We start from the raw sequence: 18,126 nt of genomic DNA on the forward strand, positions 1-18,126 counted from the left end.
GAGTCCAGTCTGGTGTGATGCTGAATGTAGGATCAGACCTTAGTGGACTCTGTGCTCTTACACAGCCACGGGATGGATCTGGAGGTAATGAGTCTATCTGATGGAGCCCTGTCTGGTGTGATGCTGAATATAGGGTCAGTCCTTGGGTGTCCTGTGCTCTTACCCACTTGTAGGAAGGATCTGGAGGTAATTTGGTTCTGCCGTGCGGGTCACAAAGCGGATGCAGGTCAATGTTGCAAACTCACTCATTGCATTTATAATGGCTGCCAGATCTTGTGCACCTGAGGACAACAGAGGAAAGGAGAGGATGACGTAAGAGGAAGCAACCGGGGAAGGTATCTATGAAAGGAAATCTTGAGTCTTGGTGTAAAGGTCAACTCACTGTAAGTGGTACTGAGGGTGTAGGGCACATAGACGGTCCCATCGCTGGATTTAGGCCAGAAGCAGCTGTTGTTTGGACATATCCTGGCACTGCGGCCTGGTAGGATGGCAATGTCTCCCTCGTGGACCAGCTGTGAGCTGCCTACAACAGTAAAGCACAGAGATAGTATTCAGTGTCTGTCATTACACAAGAAGGATCAAGAGCACATGGAAGAGAAGGGAGATCTTATGCCTAAAGAACAAGTTTAAGAAATAAATAAAAAATGCAAGAACCTCTCGTGAAGTAGGCAGATGCGGCCATTTTGGGTCAAACCCAAACCTCGGCCTACGCACCTACTTAAGAAAACATATTACCCTAATGACTGAAAAGGCCTCAGCACACAGGCATGGACAGTGAGTGATTACAGCTGGTAATGTTTACTGGGAATGGTTTCCTGTGTCTTACATTCCTATTGTGTTGTCATCTTTGTCATACCAGGAGTTAATTATGGCACCACTAAAAACATTTTACTGGCTTGCCATAACATCAAGCATATTAAGACAGAAAAATCAGATTAACAACTGCATTAGCTATATACCTTCTAAGTGCTTTATGTCTTCGAGCAGCAAACACCAGCAGTAACATCACACGCGTTGTCAGAGGCAGCCATTTGACCCTGTCAGCACCCTAGATTCCATGTAATTCTTCGTCCACACTTTGTATTGTTTAAGTCTTTAAATCTAAGTTAGGATTGTACCTGTCATTATCTGTGTTACACACAAGTAAGAACTACTATGCAGATTTCTTTGAATATTCACTAACTGAACTAGACAAATGAGCAGGTTCGATTTACACAATTTGAAGAACACAAAGGTTAGTTCTAATTTCCACTGATATGATTGTATTAGCACAATCCTTCAAAATATATACTAGTGTGGGCCAATCATAAGCTTTGATTAATAATAATAGATCTGTGGTGATGACAAGATGTAGACATCTAGCTTTGTTTATACTACACCAAAGTAAGGGATAGTGTGCACAGAGTCCAGGGGATCCCCAAAGGCTTACAGAGGTCATAGTAGATGCCACCTTCCTCTCTAATTGTGGTAGTGTGGGCGAGCAGTAATGCTTTATTGTAGGATGAGTATTAAGCATGTATTGTACACCCTTAGGCAAGAAATGATGTCACCCACTCAAAGACTGAACTCAGACCAATTGTTTGTAAAAAAATATATTTCTTAAGTTGTATTTTATTTTTAGAACCAAGCAGGACCTGGTACAGGTAAGTAAAATGGTACTTTTTAAAACAGTTAGATAAGAGTATGCAAACTGGATGAAATTGACTTTGTTACCGGTTTGAACAACAGTTAAAGACAGTTGATATTTGTAATTACTTTGTTATTACTTTTTAGAGTACTTTTGACATTACTTCTATTGCAAAGTGTCGAATGCCTATACATCACACTGGTCCCTTTGAAGAGGATAGCGTCGGATGGCGGGAGCTGCGATAAAATTAAGATATTGCGGTGCCGGGTGGTTGTCGGCATAATGTCACTTCAGATCAGAAGCTCAGTTGTGAAGTGCTAGTTCAAAGAACGACTTCCGTTTATACGCGCGGCGCAGAGGACTTGTATTCTGGCTGTGAGCTGCCTTCTGAAGTTATAAAAATACAAGGTTGAAGGATACCATCTGGACAGCATTTGAGGATGTCTGGCACTCCAAGAAACGTTTAAGCTCTTTTTCCCTAGTCCTGAGGAGAACCCCTTTAATTATTTGTAGGGTTTGAAACGCGTAGACCTGTTTGTGTTTGGCAAATGTAAGTATTATCAAAAAAAGTGTCAGGTTTGTTTCAAAGAACATATAATCAAAAGGATTTCCGTGTATAAACCTGAAGCTTACACTATTTTGCCAGCATTTGCTGGGATTCTATCCACCCCCCTCTATTTTTCTTTCTTGTAAAATCCTTTCATTTCTTCTTTTTGATTCTTTTCTACTATAATCTGTTTTTTATTTTTTGGTGGGAAAGTGGGCTTTGTGTTATATTGAATATGTGTCACATTGAATTTTGATTGTTTTGTATAAATGTATGTAGATGTAATTGTTAGGTCCTTTTTGAAACATGTTCTACTGCGTATCTAAAAATAAAAAGATTCCAAAGAGTAGATTTAAAATACTAAATAAAAAAGAAATCTATCTAAAATAATTTGAAAATGTGTTCCAATCACTATGAGTGGCACGAGTGATTGGTACATTTGATGGTACTAGGGATATCAGCATTGGCTCTTTCTTGTTTGGATTATTAGATATCACACTGGGACATTTTCTAGACAAAGGTAAGTAAAACACTTTTGCATTAAAACATAGTTGCTTGGGTTTTCATACAAACACAGCTCCACACTTAGAACTTTTTGAGAGGAACAGCAGTGAATGCAAGCCTTTGGAAGAAAATGTGATTATCGGTGTACAGGTAAGCAATAGGCCTGGGCGGTGAACTCCGCTTGGTTTACAGCGTTTTCTGAGTTTTCTGCACTCCGTGCTCCGCGGAGCTTGCAAAGTGCGTAAAACTCGGAGTGGAGTATTTTCTCTGGTCGTGCACACCAACGATATGTTGGCGATCACGAGATCCAGCTCGGGTAGAATTTCTACCTCAGCGCAGGAAGATCAGTGGCACTAGGGCAGCCGGGTGCAGAGTGCTGAGGCCCAATGTTAGCGTATGGCATTAGGGGCCCATCGGTTGGTGGCTGCTCTCGGGCAAGCCACAGGGCTGAAGGAGCAAAGTTCCTAGAGTTAAGTTCAGGCCAAAGGGGGATCCGAGTTAGCATACAAGGTGCACCCACAGGGACAGCTGGTTGCAGGGTGCTGAGTTGATGTCGGGTTCTCTGTTGTTTTCATTTGAAGATCTCCGGTCAGAACAAAGCCTGCAGGTTCGGGCAGGAAGGCTTCCTGGAGGCCACTCCCAGTTGGAGAGGTAATGTGGGATGCAGGAAGATCTCTAGGATGCCCTCTGATTGCATTTAGTATTAAATCCAACACTGGCATCAGTGTGGGATGATTGGGCTGAGAATTTTGATACCTAACTCCGCAGTCTTCAGTGAAGCAATCATAGCGCTGTGAAGTTGGGGTGCCAAACTCCCAGCCCATGGTTTAAAATGGCTTTTCTAAAGTAAGGAAGGTTATAGCTAGAAAATGATATCTATCTACATATCTATACCAACTTGCTAGTGAGCTAAATAATTATCATAAAAAACAAGGGACACCCTATTAACACAATATGGACACTGGCAGAGGATATAGTGATGTATTTATTAATTTAGAAGTGTAACATTTTATATTTTATGTTGTTTATCATCAAATAAACAATTTATGATTCATATACAATCGTTTTATAAAGCAGATATTAACAGTCAATATATACAAATCCAATAACGGACGGAGCATTGATTCAGGCAGTGCGGCAGATGTTCACAACGTGCGTTTCGGCATACATGCCTTCATCAGGTAGCCGTCTATTGCACAAAGAAGCCCAAAATGGCGTTACTGCACTTACAATACCTGTAAGGGGCGATGGTTTGTTTGTTTACTAATTATTTTTGAATGATTTGGTGATGGTTTTGTTATGTTCATAAGAAGGGTTTTTATGTTTGGGAAAGAAGAGGAGCACGTTATCGATGACGTAATTATGAATATGTATTTTCTTACACAGAGGGTGATACAATAAGAGTGGTACCATAAAACATAGGTGGTTTGGATTTGACATAGGAGTTGTGAATATGTTGAGTGGACGATCATTGTTAAATACACGTTGCACTGATGTTTGTTTTTTACTATGCAGCTACCCCTGATGAAGGGCTGTATTGTAGTCCAAAATAACTTGGGAACTTTAAACAAAGCTGCCTGGGACAGGGGAATCCTGCATGCTACAGAAAAAGTCTGGATAGGCATTTCCTCAGTATTATAGAAATATTGGGTGTACAAAGTCTTTATATCAAAAATTAAATAAGATGCCATGAACTTGTGGAACAAATCATGGTTGAAATAAGGATGAAATGAGGGAATATTGAAGATAATTGGATTTTTCTACTTTTGTTGCTGTGCGACATGTGATTGGAAGGGAATAAACGCTTCATATTTAATGGAACCATTTGCAACATGCTGTGGGGCATTGCATGAGCAAGTCTGCACCAAAAACCTTGCCCAAAGAACACACATTAAAGCAACTGATTAGAGTTGACAAAGGAGTGCATTCTGTCATTTTCATGAACACAGGGATGAGTGCCATGTTGACTTGTAGATTTAGGTTTTCCCCCTGGCCCACAGACTTCACTGGCATGGGTCTCTGAGGGTGGCAAAATATATGCTTCAGCCCTCAGAGACTTTCTCTTCCTACGAGGCCCTTACATAACATGTGTATTTGTAACGCGCACATTCACCCCCAAAGGGGCATCTTGATGCTGAATAACAGATGTTTGTTCTTACTCAGCTCAATGGTTCTCATTTTATCAACCTCAGAAAGGATGAGAGGCTGAGTGGACCTGCCGGGATTTGTACCTGTGAACATGCCATGAGGGCAAACACAAGCCCCTGCAGTGGATGCTTTAGTCAACTAAGGCACCTGACCCAGTTGATGCCCCTGGTACCTTTTACATGGGACATATATGTAGGCCAGAGGCGTGCCAATGTGGAAGCAAAGGTACAGTTTTGGGGAAAGAACACAGGCCCTGGGTACCTGATTAGCAAGAACCCAGGGCACACATAGTCAAGAAGCATCACACAAAACATGAAGGGCAGCCATGCATAAAGGGGCCCTTTCCTACACAAGATACATATCTGTATGTTGTTACCAGATGTTTCTATGCTATGAATTTGAAATGTATTTGGGAGGACTCTATTTCCCAGAATGCATTTCATTTTAAGTGGTTTATTCCATTCCTCTATTTGTTTTTAAATGGATGGCATCTGTTTCCAGATATGCTACATTTGTAAAATGTGAGCCAATGTTTATGTATTGAGACCAGGTGTAAATGGCTGCTTCAATCTACACTAAAGGCTGCAGTGGCAGGCCTGGGACATTGTTAATACTCTACCTTAGTGGGTACCATCAGGAGTGCTGCTGCCCAGTAGTAGAGTTTAATGTACATGCCCTGGGAACATGTAGCACCAGATACCAGGGACTTACAAGTAAATTAAACGTGCCAATTATGTGTAGGCCCGTGTTACCATGTGTTAGGGAGAGAGTAGAAGCACTTTACCACTGGTCAGCCGGGAAAGAGTGCACAGAGGCCTAAAAGCCAACAAGTACGAGTTCACAAAAGGACGGCAGAGGAAGGCACAAATCTGTGGTGACTCTGCAGAAAGGGCCACGTCTAGCACCTTGGTAGTCTTTGGTGATGATTGTGAAGGCACCTTGGCTCAGGATCACAGCTGACTATCGTGTAACAGAGGCCAGTACCCAGAGGCCCTGAGGCTTGCTTGTACCTTGGTTCTCTTTGGTGATCTTGAGGATGTCTGGTTTTACAGTCACAGTCGACTATCGCATAACAAGGTCTAGTGCCCAGAAGCCTGAAGTTTTCTCTTACTTTGGCTCTGTTTGGTGACGATTTCGAAAAATGTCTGGGAACGGGGTCACTGCTGACTATCTTGTAACAGAGTGTAGCGCCCAGACGCCCTGAGGTTTTCTCAAACCTTGGTTCTATTTGGTAATGATCTGGAAGACACCTGGGCTCAGGGTCTCAGTTGAATCTCATGTAACAAAGTGTAGCGCCTAGAAGCCCCGAGCTTTTCTCTTACCTTGGTTCTCTTTGGTGATGATCTCGAAGACGTCTGGTCTCAGGGCCTCCTCTGAATGCCGGGTGTCTGAAAGAGAAGGCACATTCCCAGCTTTACATCAGCTGCTCGTGCACAGGGGGATTCAGAAATCAATTATAGAAGATGCATTATTCACTGAGTCTAAAGGTACATCTGTGTCCATACACCATGGTCCCAATTCACAAAGGTCCAAGTTTACGACTTTCAGTATTCACAAAGGTAATCTTAGATCAAATATCCAAGCTTACAACTTTCGGTATTCACAAAGGTAAGTTACGAGCAGTATCTTTACGTCTGCACTCAGGGTGGAGTTTCTGCATTTGGGGTGCAATCTCTGCACTGGGGGCTGTATTTCTTCCCTGAATGCGGAGACGTTACTCTACACATGGACTGGAGTCTGTGAACCCAGAGTGGAATCTCCGCACTCGGCCTAGAGATGCCGCCATGGGTGCGAAGGTTCAGACCAAGTGCGAAACTCTGCACTGAGTGCGGATGTAAAGATACTACTCGTAACTTACCTTTGTAAATATAAAAAGTAGTAAACTCGGTGGCATATTATCACCAACTAGCGATATTTATCCCTAAATGCGCTTAGAGAATTTTTTTTAACGCCACCTATCACCGGATATTATCGCAGAGATAACGTGCTATTAGCAACGTTTATCTCAAATGCGATAAAATATCCGGCGATAGCAGCTCAATGCGTGAATATCGCTGGAAATCCAGCGATATTCAGACATTATCGCCAATAGGGTCTTAACCTGAATATCCACCTCCCATTGGATATACAGGTTAAGAAAAGGTCTGAGCAGCCGTTAGGTTTTGGCGATATTCGCGCTTAGCGCAAATTTTTTAATCGCTTTGCCTGCCTTGCTAATAGGTGATAGCTGTGTTAGCTACTGTTTTTAGTCACAAACGGGTTGGGTACACCCACTTTGCATGTCATTAGGGGTAAATAACGCTGACATGCAAAGCAGGCCCAAAACCTGTAGCTATCGCCCAAGAGCTGTCGCTAACTGCTGTTAGCGACAGTTTGCTAATAGGGCGATAAAATTATCGCTGCTTCAGTGGGAAAAAGTCCCGCAAAGGCGGCGATAATGCCCTTGATAATATGCCCCTGAGATGTTTGGTCTAAGTTTATTTACCTTTGTGAATCGGGCCCCAAATGTGTATTTCTGCCAACTGGCAAAGATGTTCCTGCACCTGGTGTGGGAGGGGGGACTGCGCAGAGCCCTGCAGGTGCAAACAAGGATACCTGTGCAGCTCATCTTCCTTATGGGTCGGGTGCTCTTTATAAATCCTTTCCCAAACACCCGTTCCAAACCCACACTGGGGCCGTCAATAAACCTCTCCATTTCCGGCAGCCAGTCAAGGGTGCTTTGGGTTTTGTTTCTCTGTGGGCGTTTCTCTAGTTCTCACTTCCTGATGTTGACACCTTCATGTTGCGTACGCAGACACTGGTGTAAATGCTCCTCCTTTCATCCACACACCTAAGTTGTGACTGATGGCAGCATTCTGTTCATGCACACACCGCACAACATTCAGGATGGCCCATCTTACTCTCTCTCCCTTTGTAAATACACAAAACCTAATTAAAGGGATTCAGTACATAATACACAATGCAGCCGCCACCCTCCCAGGAGTATAGCGCTGCGTTGCGTACAGGAGCTAAGTTCAAAGAAATCCAGACAAAAAATGTACTTACGATTTTTCTCCAGTTCATAGAAAATCTGCAAAAGAGTAAAATTACATTTTAATCACCCAATGTATGTAAGTATGAGGATCTTAGAACTTTAGGGAATCCTAAAGCCATGTTTTGAAAGATGACATAAGATGTAGGTTGGGCTGTATGTCAAAATATCGAAGCAACAAACCTCGACCTGCAACGGTGTGGGCAGCAGGACAGCCCCTTGCACAGTATCATCAAGGTAAGAGTATATTGGAGATTTCCTGTACCGATGCCCCCTTGTTGACTTTCCTTGTCGATACTGTGCAGCTGATATCTTGCTGTCAATATTGCTGCGGATCGATATTCAAGCGCCCATACTGTGGTGAAACACTGTGGCTCCTGGCCTGGTTTGGGCCCTTGTTTCACACACTCAGGGTTGCACAGATGTCAAGGGTGAAGTCTGTGGTTCCTGCATCTATTCGGATACTAACAACTGCTGTAGAAACGTTTCGGAGAAAGTGTCACAAGAACAGATGGCCTTCAGCAGCACAGATGCTCCGAAGATGTACAGAGTTCTGTATAATGTAACAGAAGACTCTATGGAGCGGTCTTTGAGGGACCTCTATAGCACCATCTGATGGCCGCACTAATCCTGATGTGGGTGCAAACTCCACTTTGTGCATAAATAAACTCCAACCTGTGTGCTAATACCCACACGTTTTTGGCAAGATTTGTTTCCCGCTAAAAAGACATCCTGCGGGCCCACTCCACAAAATCCATGGTTGAGTTTCCGACATATTTACGCCTACTGGCGAGTGTGACTTAGGCCTCACTCCCCCCCTCCCCCACCGCCCCCCATTCCGAGACCCCAAAGGCAGCAAACTGAGCACATTGTCCAATAGCCCTACACCCACCGTGCAAACACTGCACTAAATACCCTCCCACACAGACCACTACTTACAATGAGCTCAGTTTGATGCAGGAATCACATGGGCCAATCAGAGGCGTTAAGACCTCGGGGGGATGCAGGCCCAGCATGAGGGCCTTGGCAATGGAAGGTGTCCTGGGAGGTTCACTACAACCACCCCTCCCAAAGTCCCACTCCTTGTAGGATTTGTAAAATAAGCCCCGGTGGAAATGATACTTTCAAAGTCACTTCAAATGTGATCGGCACTTATCATCTGTCCAGGTGAGCTGACCTCTAATCCCTGCTGGATCCCAGTGGTGCCCCCGGCTCCTGGACCGATGCCTCACAAATGCTCATAGAAGACCCTCCCGCGCCTGTCCTGTGCCTCGAAGAGATACTCTCGGTGTCTAGACACTCTGCTCAGGGGCGTAGTTTACAACGGTGCTGCGGCCACAGGGCCCACAGGTGAGAGCCCTACTTTACTCCTACCGTGGCGGTCTCTTATGTCTGTCTTTTACTACGGACCATGTGCACAGGAGGGGCCATTTTTCTTTCTTGCTTTCATTAGGGCTGTGGCACTCTTGTTACGCCGCTGACATTCTAGTGCCTGTCTCGTGGCCTCTAAGCGCTGTAAAAACTGTACCCTGAAACATTGGTTGTGATGGCCTCTCACCCCAGAGGCTCCATCAGCTGCGCCAGGAGGGGCGCCCGCCATGTCAGCTCCACTGCAGGAGACTGAAGGCCTCACCTATGTAATGCTATCACTCATATACTCTGCTGTACAGGTGCGCTCCTGTGAAGCACACGTGAGAAGCATTACATGTACACAGGGCCCTGAGATACTGTCACTGACATACTCCCCTACACATGTGTGCGCTCTGTGAATCACACCTGAGAGTCTACACCTACACAGAACCATATATAACACGGTTACTGCGGCTCTCACCTGCACAGGTGTACTTACAGGGATGGATACCTGACAAGTCTACAACAACGTAGAACCATACATAACACTGTTACTGCGGCTCTCACCTGCACAGGAGTACTTACAGTGATGGATACCTGACAAGTCTACAACAACGTAGAACCAAATATAACACAGTTACTGTGGCTCTCACCTGCACAGGTGTACTTACAGTGATGTATACCTGAGAGTCTACAACAACGTAGAACCATATATAACACTGTTACTGCGGCTCTCACCTGCACAGGTGTACTTACAGTGATGTATACCTGACAAGTCTACAACAACGTAGAACCATACATAACACTGTTACTGCGGCTCTCACCTGCACAGGTGTACTTACAGTGATGTATACCTGAGAGTCTACAACAACGTAGAACCATATATAACACTGTTACTGCGGCTCTCACCTGCACAGGTGTACTTACAGTGATTCATACCTGACAAGTCTACAACAACGTAGAACCCTATATAACACAGTTACTGCGGCTCTCACCTGCACAGGTGTACTTACAGTGATGTATACCTGACAAGTCTACAACAACATAGAACCAAATATAACACAGTTACTGTGGCTCTCACCTGCACAGGTGTACTTACAGTGATGTATACCTGAGAGTCTACAACAACGTAGAACCATATATAACACTGTTACTGCGGCTCTCACCTGCACAGGTGTACTTACAGTGATGTATACCTGAGAGTCTACAACAACGTAGAACCATATATAACACTGTTACTGCGGCTCTCACCTGCACAGGTGTACTTACAGTGATGTATACCTGAGAGTCTACAACAACGTAGAACCATATATAACACTGTTACTGCGGCTCTCACCTGCACAGGAGTACTTGCAGTGATGTATACCTGACAAGTCTACAACAACGTAGAACCCTATATAACACAGTTACTGCGGCTCTCACCTGCACAGGTGTACTTACAGTGATGTATACCTGACAAGTATACAACAACGTAGAACCCTATATAACACTGTTACTGCGGCTCTCACCTGCACAGGAGTACTTACAGTGATGGATACCTGACAAGTATACAACAACGTAGAACCCTATATAACACTGTTACTGCGGCTCTCACCTGCACAGGTGTACTTACAGTGATGTATACCTGAGAGTCTACAACAACGTAGAACCATATATAACACTGTTACTGCGGCTCTCACCTGCACAGGTGTACTTACAGTGATGTATACCTGAGAGTCTACAACAACGTAGAACCATATATAACACTGTTACTGCGGCTCTCACCTGCACAGGTGTACTTACAGTGATGTATACCTGACAAGTATACAACAACGTAGAACCCTATATAACACTGTTACTGCGGCTCTCACCTGCACAGGTGTACTTACAGTGATGTATACCTGACAAGTATACAACAACATAGAACCAAATATAACACAGTTACTGTGGCTCTCACCTGCACAGGTGTACTTACAGTGATGTATACCTGACAAGTCTACAACAACGTAGAACCATACATAACACTGTTACTGCGGCTCTCACCTGCACAGGTGTACTTACAGTGATGTATACCTGAGAGTCTACAACAACGTAGAACCATATATAACACTGTTACTGCGGCTCTCACCTGCACAGGTGTACTTACAGTGATGTATACCTGAGAGTTCTCAACAACGTAGAACCATATATAACACTGTTACTGCGGCTCTCACCTGCACAGGTGTACTTACAGTGATGTATACCTGAGAGTCTACAACAACGTAGAACCATATATAACACTGTTACTGCGGCTCTCACCTGCACAGGTGTACTTACAGTGATGTATACCTGAGAGTCTACAACAACGTAGAACCATATATAACACTGTTACTGCGGCTCTCACCTGCACAGGAGTACTTGCAGTGATGTATACCTGACAAGTCTACAACAACGTAGAACCCTATATAACACAGTTACTGCGGCTCTCACCTGCACAGGTGTACTTACAGTGATGTATACCTGACAAGTATACAACAACGTAGAACCCTATATAACACTGTTACTGCGGCTCTCACCTGCACAGGAGTACTTACAGTGATGGATACCTGACAAGTATACAACAACGTAGAACCCTATATAACACTGTTACTGCGGCTCTCACCTGCACAGGTGTACTTACAGTGATGTATACCTGAGAGTCTACAACAACGTAGAACCATATATAACACTGTTACTGCGGCTCTCACCTGCACAGGTGTACTTACAGTGATGTATACCTGAGAGTCTACAACAACGTAGAACCATATATAACACTGTTACTGCGGCTCTCACCTGCACAGGTGTACTTACAGTGATGTATACCTGACAAGTATACAACAACGTAGAACCCTATATAACACTGTTACTGCGGCTCTCACCTGCACAGGTGTACTTACAGTGATGTATACCTGACAAGTATACAACAACATAGAACCAAATATAACACAGTTACTGTGGCTCTCACCTGCACAGGTGTACTTACAGTGATGTATACCTGACAAGTCTACAACAACGTAGAACCATACATAACACTGTTACTGCGGCTCTCACCTGCACAGGTGTACTTACAGTGATGTATACCTGAGAGTCTACAACAACGTAGAACCATATATAACACTGTTACTGCGGCTCTCACCTGCACAGGTGTACTTACAGTGATGTATACCTGAGAGTTCTCAACAACGTAGAACCATATATAACACTGTTACTGCGGCTCTCACCTGCACAGGTGTACTTACAGTGATGTATACCTGAGAGTCTACAACAACGTAGAACCATATATAACACTGTTACTGCGGCTCTCACCTGCACAGGTGTACTTACAGTGATGTATACCTGAGAGTCTACAACAACGTAGAACCATATATAACACTGTTACTGCGGCTCTCACCTGCACAGGTGTACTTACAGTGATGTATACCTGACAAGTCTACAACAACGTAGAACCCTATATAACACTGTTACTGCGGCTCTCACCTGCACAGGTGTACTTACAGTGATGTATACCTGAGAGTCTACAACAACGTAGAACCATATATAACACTGTTACTGCGGCTCTCACCTGCACAGGTGTACTTACAGTGATTCATACCTGACAAGTCTACAACAAAGTAGAACCATACATAACACTGTTACTGCGGCTCTCACCTGCACAGGAGTACTTACAGTGATGGATACCTGACAAGTCTACAACAACATAGAACCAAATATAACACAGTTACTGCGGCTCTCACCTGCACAGGTGTACTTACAGTGATGTATACCTGACAAGTATACAACAACGTAGAACCCTATATAACACAGTTACTGCGGCTCTCACCTGCACAGGTGTACTTACAGTGATGTATACCTGACAAGTATACAACAACGTAGAACCCTATATAACACTGTTACTGCGGCTCTCACCTGCACAGGTGTACTTACAGTGATTCATACCTGACAAGTCTACAACAACGTAGAACCATACATAACACTGTTACTGCGGCTCTCACCTGCACAGGAGTACTTACAGTGATGGATACCTGACAAGTCTACAACAACATAGAACCAAATATAACACAGTTACTGCGGCTCTCACCTGCACAGGTGTACTTACAGTGATGTATACCTGACAAGTATACAACAACGTAGAACCCTATATAACACAGTTACTGCGGCTCTCACCTGCACAGGTGTACTTACAGTGATGTATACCTGACAAGTATACAACAACGTAGAACCCTATATAACACTGTTACTGCGGCTCTCACCTGCACAGGTGTACTTACAGTGATGTATACCTGAGAGTCTACAACAACGTAGAACCATATATAAAACTGTTACTGCGGCTCTCACCTGCACAGGTGTACTTACAGTGATGGATACCTGACAAGTCTACAACAACGTAGAACCAAATATAACACAGTTACTGCGGCTCTCACCTGCACAGGTGTACTTACAGTGATGTATACCTGACAAGTATACAACACCGTAGAACCCTATATAACACTGTTACTGCGGCTCTCACCTGCACAGGTGTACTTACAGTGATGTATACCTGAGAGTCTACAACAACGTAGAACCATATATAACACTGTTACTGCGGCTCTCACCTGCACAGGTGTACTTACAGTGATGTATACCTGACAAGTCTACAACAACGTAGAACCATACATAACACTGTTACTGCGGCTCTCACCTGCACAGGTGTACTTACAGTGATGTATACCTGAGAGTCTACAACAACGTAGAACCATATATAACACTGTTACTGCGGCTCTCACCTGCACAGGTGTACTTACAGTGATTCATACCTGACAAGTCTACAACAACGTAGAACCATACATAACACTGTTACTGCGGCTCTCACCTGCACAGGAGTACTTACAGTGATGGATACCTGACAACTCTACAACAACATAGAACCAAATATAACACAGTTACTGCGGCTCTCACCTGCACAGGTGTACTTACAGTGATGGATACCTGACAAGTCTACAACAACATAGAACCAAATATAACACAGTTACTGTGGCTCTCACCTGCACAGGTGTACTTACAGTGATGTATACCTGAGAGTCTACAACAACGTAGAACCATATATAACACTGTTACTGCGGCTCTCACCTGCACAGGTGTACTTACAGTGATGTATACCTGAGAGTCTACAACAACGTAGAACCATATATAACACTGTTACTGCGGCTCTCACCTGCACAGGAGTACTTACAGTGATTCATACCTGACAAGTCTACAACAACGTAGAACCATACATAACACTGTTACTGCGGCTCTCACCTGCACAGGAGTACTTACAGTGATGGATACCTGACAAGTCTACAACAACATAGAACCAAATATAACACAGTTACTGCGGCTCTCACCTGCACAGGTGTACTTACAGTGATGTATACCTGACAAGTATACAACAACGTAGAACCCTATATAACACAGTTACTGCGGCTCTCACCTGCACAGGTGTACTTACAGTGATGTATACCTGACAAGTATACAACAACGTAGAACCCTATATAACACAGTTACTGCGGCTCTCACCTGCACAGGTGTACTTACAGTGATGTATACCTGACAAGTATACAACAACGTAGAACCCTATATAACACTGTTACTGCGGCTCTCACCTGCACAGGTGTACTTACAGTGATTCATACCTGACAAGTCTACAACAACGTAGAACCATACATAACACTGTTACTGCGGCTCTCACCTGCACAGGAGTACTTACAGTGATGGATACCTGACAAGTATACAACAACGTAGAACCCTATATAACACAGTTACTGCGGCTCTCACCTGCACAGGTGTACTTACAGTGATGTATACCTGACAAGTATACAACAACGTAGAACCCTATATAACACTGTTACTGCGGCTCTCACCTGCACAGGTGTACTTACAGTGATGGATACCTGACAAGTCTACAACAACATAGAACCAAATATAACACAGTTACTGTGGCTCTCACCTGCACAGGTGTACTTACAGTGATGTATACCTGACAAGTATACAACAACGTAGAACCCTATATAACACTGTTACTGCGGCTCTCACCTGCACAGGTGTACTTACAGTGATGTATACCTGACAAGTATACAACAACGTAGAACCCTATATAACAGGGTTACTGCGGCTCTCACCTGCACAGGTGTACTTACAGTGATGTATACCTGACAAGTATACAACAACGTAGAACCCTATATAACACTGTTACTGCGGCTCTCACCTGCACAGGTGTACTTACAGTGATGTATACCTGACAAGTATACAACAACGTAGAACCCTATATAACACTGTTACTGCGGCTCTCACCTGCACAGGTGTACTTACAGTGATGTATACCTGAGAGTCTACAACAACGTAGAACCATATATAACACTGTTACTGCGGCTCTCACCTGCACAGGTGTACTTACAGTGATGTATACCTGACAAGTCTACAACAACGTAGAACCATACATAACACTGTTACTGCGGCTCTCACCTGCACAGGTGTACTTACAGTGATGTATACCTGAGAGTCTACAACAACGTAGAACCATATATAACACTGTTACTGCGGCTCTCACCTGCACAGGTGTACTTACAGTGATTCATACCTGACAAGTCTACAACAACGTAGAACCATACATAACACTGTTACTGCGGCTCTCACCTGCACAGGTGTACTTACAGTGATGTATACCTGACAAGTATACAACAACGTAGAACCCTATATAACACTGTTACTGCGGCTCTCACCTGCACAGGTGTACTTACAGTGATGTATACCTGACAAGTATAGAACAACGTAGAACCCTATATAACACTGTTACTGCGGCTCTCACCTGCACAGGTGTACTTACAGTGATGTATACCTGAGAGTCTACAACAACGTAGAACCATATATAACACTGTTACTGCGGCTCTCACCTGCACAGGTGTACTTACAGTGATTCATACCTGACAAGTCTACAACAACGTAGAACCATACATAACACTGTTACTGCGGCTCTCACCTGCACAGGAGTACTTACAGTGATGGATACCTGACAAGTCTACAACAACATAGAACCAAATATAACACAGTTACTGCGGCTCTCACCTGCACAGGTGTACTTACAGTGATGTATACCTGACAAGTATACAACAACGTAGAACCCTATATAACACTGTTACTGCGGCTCTCACCTGCACAGGAGTACTTACAGTGATGGATACCTGACAAGTCTACAACAACATAGAACCAAATATAACACTGTTACTGCGGCTCTCACCTGCACAGGTGTACTTACAGTGATGTATACCTGAGAGTCTACAACAACGTAGAACCATATATAACACTGTTACTGCGGCTCTCACCTGCACAGGTGTACTTACAGTGATGTATACCTGACAAGTCTACAACAACATAGAACCAAATATAACACAGTTACTGCGGCTCTCACCTGCACAGGTGTACTTACAGTGATGTATACCTGAGAGTCTACAACAACGTAGAACCATATATAACACTGTTACTGCGGCTCTCACCTGCACAGGTGTACTTACAGTGATGTATACCTGAGAGTCTACAACAACGTAGAACCATATATAACACTGTTACTGCGGCTCTCACCTGCACAGGTGTACTTACAGTGATGTATACCTGACAAGTATACAACAACGTAGAACCCTATATAACACTGTTACTGCGGCTCTCACCTGCACAGGTGTACTTACAGTGATGTATACCTGACAAGTCTACAACATAATAGAACCATATATAACACGGTTACTGCGGCTCTCACCTGCACAGGTGTACTTGCAGTGATGGATACCTGACAAGTCTACAACAATGTAGAACCATAAACAACACGGTTACTGCAGCTCTCGCCTGCACCTACTCTCAGCTCTATATATCATTGTTAAAGGGGGTCTCACCTGTACAGGTAAACACCAGCAGGTGCTCACAAGGCACACTGCGACCAGGGCCCATCCTCCGCTGTCCATCCTCGGGTTCTGGGCAGTGCTCAGGTCACCAGAGGTCAATGTATCTTCCTTCTGGGAGATGCTTTGCTGACCCCAGACCAGTCCTTTATATACCTGTCAGAGGCTGCGCATCCTCCTATCAGCGTTCAGCCTCAAGGATGACACCTCTTTCTGCACAGGTCACAAGGTGTGTCTGTACTGGAGAGGATGCCCTGGGATCGCCTTTGAGGTGCCATAACCAAGATAATAAGCAGCTTTTAAGTGTGGCAAATTTGGTTTGTGGCAGACCCTGCACCGTGATATATTATCGTTTGAAACTCTTCCACTCTTCTTTCTGTAAGAGGGTGAATTTGTGATTGGACACAGACGCACCTCCCAGGGTTTAGCTCCTCAAACAACAACAAAAGTCCTCGAGGCACCGAAAGACCCGGATTGCAGAAAATCACAGGAAACGCAGAAAGTGCATCTGACGAGATGGACTTGCATCTGAAGAGTAGATTTAATTTTTCAAGCTAAGTTAACTAACTTTTTTAGATGGATCAGAGTTAAATAGTTGTAGAAGGAAGGCAGCGTGGGAGGATGAAAGGAAGAGCTGGTGGACGAAAGGCAGAGTTGGTGGACAAAAGGCAGAGAGTAGTAGGATGAAAGGCAGAGAGTAGTAGGATGAAAGGCAAAGTGGGAGGATGAAAGGAAGGGTGGGAGGATGAAACGAAGGGGGAAGAATGAAAGGCAGGGTAGGAGGATAAAAAGATGCGAGGGAGGAAGCGAGCATGAAAAACATGGTAGGAGGCTGAACGAAAGGAAGGGCGGAGCGAGGAAAAGAATTGTGGAAGGATGCATGGATGTAAAAAATGTAAAAGGCCGCTAAGGGCGGAATGAGGGGTAAAAGAGTAAAATGATGGAAGGAAGGGTGTAAGGATAGCGTCGCCAGAGACACTAGACCTTACGCCATCATGACTGGAACATGGTGCCCCTT

The 18,126-nt window shown here is 44.1% G+C and overlaps 1 protein-coding gene across 1 annotated transcript in view; it reads right to left on the reverse strand.

Annotated features, from left to right (window-relative positions):
- Positions 1-17,186, reverse strand: part of LOC147729345 (embryonic protein UVS.2-like) — a 43,223-nt gene extending 26,037 nt beyond the window's left edge. Inside the window, exons 1-5 of the mRNA XM_086959625.1 lie at positions 17,103-17,186; positions 7,872-7,896; positions 6,149-6,214; positions 383-523; positions 164-281 (exon numbers count right to left, since the gene is read on the reverse strand). Of these exons, the coding sequence (XP_086815751.1) occupies positions 164-281; positions 383-523; positions 6,149-6,214; positions 7,872-7,896; positions 17,103-17,171 (419 nt within the window). The 5' untranslated portion in view covers positions 17,172-17,186. The remainder of the gene's footprint in view (positions 1-163; positions 282-382; positions 524-6,148; positions 6,215-7,871; positions 7,897-17,102) is intronic.
- Positions 17,187-18,126: the final 940 nt, after the last annotated feature.

This window comes from Lissotriton vulgaris, chromosome 2_2, assembly GCF_964263255.1.
Source record: "Lissotriton vulgaris chromosome 2_2, aLisVul1.2, whole genome shotgun sequence".
Taxonomy (NCBI): domain Eukaryota; kingdom Metazoa; phylum Chordata; class Amphibia; order Caudata; family Salamandridae; genus Lissotriton; species Lissotriton vulgaris.